The sequence below is a fragment of the Alosa pseudoharengus genome, unplaced genomic scaffold (genome assembly GCF_046254945.1).
Source record: "Alosa pseudoharengus isolate Yale_2024_CS ecotype anadromous, Long Island Sound unplaced genomic scaffold, YU_APseudo_1.1 YU_APseudo_1.1_scf_13, whole genome shotgun sequence".
Classification (NCBI taxonomy): Eukaryota; Metazoa; Chordata; class Actinopteri; order Clupeiformes; family Clupeidae; genus Alosa; species Alosa pseudoharengus.
In genome coordinates, this window is record NW_027468598.1 from 32,663,014 (window position 1) to 32,670,513 (window position 7,500).

The 7,500-nt window shown below is 42.4% G+C and overlaps 1 protein-coding gene across 2 annotated transcripts in view; it reads left to right on the forward strand.

Annotated features, from left to right (window-relative positions):
• LOC143122074 (transmembrane protein 87A) overlaps positions 1-7,500 on the forward strand; it is a 28,053-nt gene that overhangs the window by 186 nt on the left and 20,367 nt on the right. The window contains exons 1-7 of one of the 2 annotated variants that reach the window (XM_076282871.1): positions 1-13; positions 929-1,004; positions 1,389-1,480; positions 1,871-1,993; positions 3,350-3,403; positions 3,806-3,853; positions 4,783-5,037. The exon at positions 1-13 is cut by the window's left edge and continues 186 nt beyond it. In XM_076282871.1, the coding sequence (XP_076138986.1) occupies positions 1-13; positions 929-1,004; positions 1,389-1,480; positions 1,871-1,993; positions 3,350-3,403; positions 3,806-3,853; positions 4,783-5,037 (661 nt within the window). The remainder of the gene's footprint in view (positions 14-928; positions 1,005-1,388; positions 1,481-1,870; positions 1,994-3,349; positions 3,404-3,805; positions 3,854-4,782; positions 5,038-7,500) is intronic. The other variant, XM_076282872.1, reaches the window with a different exon arrangement.

Below are 7,500 nucleotides of genomic sequence, written 5' to 3' on the forward strand. Positions count from 1 at the left end.
GAAGGTGGACAGTGTAAGTTCGCATGCGCGTCTGGTTACATGGGGTACCGTTCTGTAATTAGGCGTAACATTGGCTATCTGCATTCCTGTGTATATGTGTTATAACTGATCGCTGTCCACTGTGATGAATACATATTGGGGCGTTATAATCAACTTTCAGTCAGGTCGGTGTGTCATGAAGAGATAGGCCTTGTTGAACTCTTGTGTTTTTTATTTCCTGATGTCCTATATTGCTTAAAATAAAGGGTTAGCTAACGTTAGCGGTGCTATCTTGACGAAATAGCTGTCGCAGTTGAAAAGCTATCAACATCACATTGCTAACGGTCAGTTATCAGTTAGGGTAGCGGGTAGTAGTTGACACTAAAACGGACAGAGACTGATTATCACTGCCACCAAACAATTGCTTTTGAACTTTAAAGTTCAGCCTTCGTTAACATTAAGTTGTAACTCGACATCGTTATCCCGCTGTTCCAGTTCAACGGCACATGCCTTACAGGTTTAGCTGCCTACCCTTTCCCTGGTTACCTCTTCCTGTTAAATATGCACGGCTGTTGATTTGTCAATTCAGTTCATTGTCAAATCTTAACACTCCACTTTGTTGTTCAGTAGTAGTGGTGACAAATATGTTTCCCCAACATATTCTGCTCACACTAGAATTGCTTCTTGAGCAAGATGACTAAAACATCTATTGTAACATCTATAGTGACCAAAGTACCTTTGCACTAGGATGCACCTAGTGCATAATAGATGAGTGAGAGTGTGGTCAGGTTGCAGTGCATCTTGAAACCCTTTGGAAGAGCTGAGACTGACCCTGGCACAGAGCAAAGTTTTCCTTTGGTGGCAAGTGTAGAATGCTTGTAGAATGTTTTTAGGATTCACACACTCCCAACAGGTGCATTAAATTACCGTTTGTCTCCTTTGCATGTAGGACATGATCACGAATAAGGAAAACTATTTCCTTTTCTCGAAGACGATGTTCAACAACACAATCATTGAACTGAAATGTAAGTAATCACTAAGATGTGTTTTTTTTGTCATTACATCACAAGCCAGAGGCATCTGTTGTAAAGTTCACCTTCTTAGTGATGCGTAAGTTGCTCCTCTGTTTGAGCAGTGTGTTTGTAAAACGAGGGTATGGAGTTTCAAACTGAGAGGAAAGTTATAAGTCCCACTTTCTTTTACAGACAATACTCACCTAAATAAAGAATGGCTGGCTCTAAAGGCAAACAAATGAGATGTAGTCATAGTTTGTTAAACCATAGTTTGTTAACTGACTGTGAAAGCTATGGGTGGGTTGGGTGGTTACAGTATGTGGAAGGGTTTAGACTGGTGTGTTCCATCATAAATGGAAATTTGTTACATTTCCTGTTTGATGTTTGTATTTCCAGGGTCCTCTCACTGTCCAGATGTCAATGTCTCTTTCTCTGTATCCTGGGTCCTGCGTAGCTCACGCTGTTATGATGAAATTTTCACTAGTGATGTAAGTGACTCATCAGCCTCGCATGAACGAACCCACGACATATTAGCACGAATGTGATAAGATTCTAGTTAGCAGTCTCTAGTCTTAGGCTTGGGGTTAAGCATTCCTCTATTGAGCAATGGCTATTGTTATTGTGGAGATACATAGATGCAAATAGACAAACAGGTCTACGTTGAAATCTTGTGTGAAATGCGGCATACCCGAGTACATTTGCAATTAGAGTTTATTTTCTCTAATGATTAGACTAGTATTGTTAGGGTTTTCAAATTGTATTTTTTTTAATTCTTCAAACTGGTACAAGGTACAACCTTACTACAATGAGCGTACTTACAGATGAGACCGGTAACTGATTGATCAGTATGGTTGTCTTTGTTGTTTTCCTCCCCGAAGCTCACTAAATACTTCAGCTCTGTCAGCGTCGAGCAGGAGGGGGGTACAGGCTCGTACATCCGTCATGAATACAATCCTATCCTGTGTCCATCCCAGTCCAGCACGATGGTGGTACGTGGGTCTGTGAGTGCCTATGTTTGTGTGTGAGTGCTTAAGGTTGTGTGTGAGTGCCTATGTTTGTGTGTGAGTGCTTAGGGTTGTGTGTGAGTGCCTATGTTTGTGTGTGAGTGCTTAGGGTTGTGTGTGAGTGCCTAGGGTTGTGTGTGAGTGCCTATGTCTGTGTGTGAGTGCTTAGGGTTGTGTGTGAGTGCTTAGGGTTGTGTGTGAGTGCCTATGTTTGTGTGTGAGTGCCTATGTTTGTGTGTGAGTGCCTATGTTTGTGTGTGAGTGCCTATGTTTGTGTGTGAGTGCTTAGGGTTGTGTGTGAGTGCCTATGTTTGTGTGTGAGTGCTTAGGGTTGTGTGTTAGGGCCTATGTTTGTGTGTGAGTGCTTAGGGTTGTGTGTGAGTGCCTATGTTTGTGTGTGAGTGCCTATGTTTGTGTGTGAGTGCCTATGTTTGTGTGTGAGTGCTTAGGGTTGTGTGTGAGTGCCTATGTTTGTGTGTGAGTGCTTAGGGTTGTGTGTTAGGGCCTATGTTTGTGTGTGAGTGCTTAGGGTTGTGTGTGAGTGCCTATGTTTGTGTGTGAGTGCTTAGGGTTGTGTGTTAGGGCCTATGTTTGTGTGTGAGTGCTTAGGGTTGTGTTTTAGGGCCTATGTTTGTGTGTGAGTGCTTAGGGTTGTGTGTGAGTGCCTATGTTTGTGTGTGAGTGCCTATGTTTGTGTGTGAGTGCTTAGGGTTGTGTGTGAGTGCCTATGTTTGTGTGTGAGTGCCTATGTTTGTGTGTGAGTGCTTAGGGTTGCGTGTGAGTGCCTATGTTTGTGTGTGAGTGCCTAGGGTTGTGTGTGAGTGCCAATGTTTTTTGTCTGAGTGCTTAGGGTTGTGTGTGAGTGGCTATGTTTGTGTGTGAGTGCCTATGTTTGTGTGTGAGTGCTTAGGGTTGTGTGTGAGTGCCTAGGGTTGTGTGTGAGTGCCTAGGGTTGTGTGTGAGTGCTTAGGTTTGTGTGAGTGCCTATGTTTGTGTGTGAGCGCTTAGGGTTGTGTGTGAGTGCCTATGTTTGTGTGTGAGTGCCTATGTTTGTGTGTGAGTGCTTAGGGTTGTGTGTGAGTGCCAATGTTTGTGTGTGAGTGCTTAGGGTTGTGTGTGAGTGCCTAGGGTGGTGTGCGTGCATGTGTTTGTTCCAGAAAGCATGTTTGTGTGTGTGTGTGCTCAAGGCATATGATTTGTTAATTAATATGTTTTGCTCATACGCATCGTAATGTAACATAACATATAATGTCAGTTCTTTTTGGGGAAAGTGACTGTTGTTTTATACCATTTGTAATGTCATTATAAATGATTTAACAATACTTACATACATGTTACTTCTGTGTTCTCTAGTTTGCCGTGGAGAATTTTGATGTTCCAATAAGGCTTAAGGAAGGAGAGCCACAGGTATGCAAGACCCTCTCATGACAGCTTAGCTTGGCTCATTATAGCATAGTCAGTTGTTTTCCCACATTACAGTCAGTCGTTTATAACCACAGGATAGTCAGTCGTCATAGTCAGTCGTTTATAACCATAGTATATCTTAGATGAAGGGAGTGTTAGATTGATTGTTAATTCTTTTGGGTAAATAGAATGATCCTGCTGTTTGTGGTTATCAGAATACTTCATGGGTGGGGGCCATTTGCTTTCTCATCAGAGCTGTCATTCTTGCAGAGATAAATCACCTAGTGCCTAATGCATTGCATGTTTGCTCTCATATAAAATGTCAAACGAGCCAACATTGTTATGTTCAAAGGTCATTTTTAGAGCACGAGGTTGATGTGTGTTTCTCTCTTTATTTCTTTACAGGCTACCGTGGCCAATGTGAGACACAGGAGAGAAGCAGAAAGTAAAAAGGTGGGAGTGATGGACCTGTGGCGTCTGCAGTAGAGGCAACGTTATTATCCAGGGGCTGGTTTCTCATGCAAGGCTTGTGTCTAGAAAGCTGCTACACCAATGTCACTATAGGCCACGTTATTATCCAGGGGCTGGTTTCTCATGCAAGGCTTGTGTCTAGAAAGCTGCTACACCAATGTCACTATAGGCCACGTTATTATCCAGGGGCTGGTTTCTCATGCAAGGCTTGTGTCTAGAAAGCTGCTACTCCAATGTCACTATAGGCAAAGTTTGAGTTTTACCTTTTTTCCGAAAATGTGATTGGCTTTTAACAACTCAGGACTCCCAGTTACAGATCCATCAAACTCAGTGAATGTTATTGACTCATATTGATCTAAGTGGTTTGATTCCCTTTCATAAGGTCTCTGGCCAGTGGCCACACTACATATTCAATTTACATACAGTTTACATAGTTTTGACTGGGAGGAAACCAAAGTCAAAGTCTGAGTGTTGTCATTTGCTTGGTCTCAAAGTCCCATAAGCAAAATAAAACTATTGTAGCAGGTGGGAAGCCTTAATGCTTCTCTCTGGGCAACAGTGGCCCCTGCTGGTTGGTCTGGGTATTGGTTAGAAGAAATGAAGGGTGCAGACTGCAGAGTAGAATTGAGTCTTCCTTGGTTTTGCATTGTGAGATACCTATATATTCACAGTGAATTGGGAAATCTTCATGGTGTAGCTTTATGGTGTGATGTAACACTTCCTTTATCACATCACATGAACAGGCGTGAGAAACATTGTTTTTTGTCCTGCAGTTGAATGGATCCTCCCGTTCCAAATGTTCTATGTATCTATGTACTTCCTGAAGTAATGAGTGAGTTTTATGGTGCACACAGAAGCTGTATGAGTCACGCTGAGGTCCAGAGGTTTGATGTGAGCTGTGTCGTCCACAGGCTGAGGGGAGCCTGAAGGAGCCAGAGAAAAAGGCTGAAACAGGTGCAGAGAACAAAGACACGGCAAAGGTGCCTAAACCACCTGAGAAGGCCGCACCCGAGAAGGCCGCACCCGAGAAGGCCGCACAACCTAAGAATGCCGCCGTACCATCTGAGAAGGCTGTACCACCTGAGAAGGTCGCACAAGAAGAGAAGGTCGCATCAGCAGAGAAGGTCGCACCAGCAGAGAAGGTCGCATCAGCAGACTCCAACAAGGTCAGTGTCCCCCACACACACTTTCTCTCCTCTACCCCTTCATCTCTTTTTTCTGTCTTTCACTTCATATCTCTCTCTCTCTCTGTCCTCCTCCTCTGTCATGAAATGCTACCTTGAAATCCTACTTTGCACAATTTTTTTATCTTCTCTGTTACACACACACTCTCTCTCTCTCTCCCTCCCTAGTACACACCATGTAAAAGTGTCTCACTTGTTCTCTCAGTGGCTCTAATTGGTTCTATCAGTCAGAATCAGATGATTCTACTGTATATGGCATCCCAAACCCCCTGCCTACTGACACACACACACACACACACACACACACACACACACACACATTTACACACACACACACACACACACACACACACACACACACACACACACACACACACACACACACACATGATTCAGTGGGCAGAGCCACACCAGTGTTTCCCACAGAATTGAATTCTATTTGTGGTGGTAGGTTTGCAGAATTAACTTGAATGCAACAGTTTTTAACAAATCAGCGCAGCGTGGTTATGATGCTAACCAGATTTAAGCACAATTTAGTACAACCTGGAAAATCATTGTGTGGTGGTCAATGTTGATATTGTGGTGGGCCGCCACAAATAAGTCAATGTATGGGAAACACTGCAGTTCTCCTGCTGTTAGTCGTGCCATTTCAATGGGAGCAACTGTCCATTTTTACCAGAAAAAGTTCAAGCAATTCACAGTTTACATTGAGATTGAGCTAGTGAGTTACTAGGTACTCATTCTAATGCCTATGGATGTTTAGGATGACATGATTTAATTCAGGGGTCTCAAACTCAAATGAGCTGAGGGCCACTTCTGCCAATGTCATCTGATTGGAGGGCCACATCAGTGTTAAAGAATAATACAAAAAAGAACGGCTATTTCCTAAAATGCAATGTTTTTTCAAATACTGTATTTTCAAAAACAAAACTACAAACAGAAAGTGCAAGTCTATTTATCTAATTTTAGACATCTGTGCTAGCAACCTTAGCTTATAAATAAAATAATGATAAAATAAATATTAATACAAATTATAAAAACAAACAAAAAAACATAGAAACAGGTAGGCCTATGTGTGTGTTTCACACCAAATAAAAATATTTTCCTCTCATAACTTTTTTTAAACCTGGCAAACTAGGCGTCAGGGTTAAGAAAGCAACATCATTGGATTTTTATATCAAAAATTCAAAAGGCCGGGGGGGCGCTGTGGCGCAGCAGGCTACAGCATCTGTACCATGTACGGGTCTGAGTGCCCACGGGGACCCAGGTTCGAATCCGACCTGCGGTCATGTCCCGATCCCACCCCATCTCTCTCTCCCATTCACTTCCTGTCTGTCTTCACTGTCCTGTCATAATAAAGGCAAAAAGCCCAAAAAATATACTTTAAAAAAAAAAAAAATTCAAAAGGCCATGGCTTGAAAGTGCTCAGAGATAAAGTCCTACTGTAAGTGTAAAAATCTTTGAGTATAAACAAAAGTTTATGAAGGGGGTCAATTTACCCATCTAATTTGCCACTGGATGACAAGCACCTCAAATGATGCACCTTTCAGTAAATACTGGATGAACATATTTGAGCAGGTTTACTTTCTTTTTTGTCATATTACCCACATAACAGGAAAACACCTAAGATGTATACCAACAATAGTAAACTATTACTAGCCTATAACCACAAGGACTACAATAAAGTATCCTGGTCAAATCAGTTCCTATCGCGGGTGACTTTTAGTTCTTCAGAGCCTTATTTCTACTAGCCCTGCTGTCTGTACCACGTCCATTACGGACACTTATCATCACGATTACCACTGCAACCTCCAAGCTCTGCCAAGCTATGTTGGGCAGAGGGTCGAAATAAGCATATGCTTAGTGGACACCGTATACACGCAAAGACGCACCTCCATTCACATGACTCACCGTGACTATCACTGTCAATAGACGATCGATCATAATCTACAAAAGGATATTCTCCTTCAGAATCAGAATAGGTGAATAACATAGCCTATCTTAGATGTTTTTCAACATTTGGTGTAGGCCTATTTCTGCTTCAATTTGTGCAAAACTATGGCCTGCATCGCTTCCGCGTCATTACAAAGGCACGTCTTTGTGTTTCTCGCGTGTAATACAAGTATTTCCTGAAAACTTTGTGCAGCGATTTTGGGCTTGAATCAAGCTCTGGATGTCTAGCAAATAGTGGAGGAGAGTACAAATGAGATTTATCATCGTACTTGGAACTATCGTTTATTTTAATCAGTATCGTTGTTTGTCGCAATTAAAAATACTCTCAAGGGCCGGATTACATTATTATTTTGACATACGTTGCGGGCGGAATTGGCCCACGGGCCGGGAGTTTGAGACCCCTGATTTAATTAACGAGGAGTTAAAAAAAGCTTAACCATAAGTTTAGTAAGTTTAAGTTTAGGTGCACATGGGCCCCCTGGTGGTTGGGCT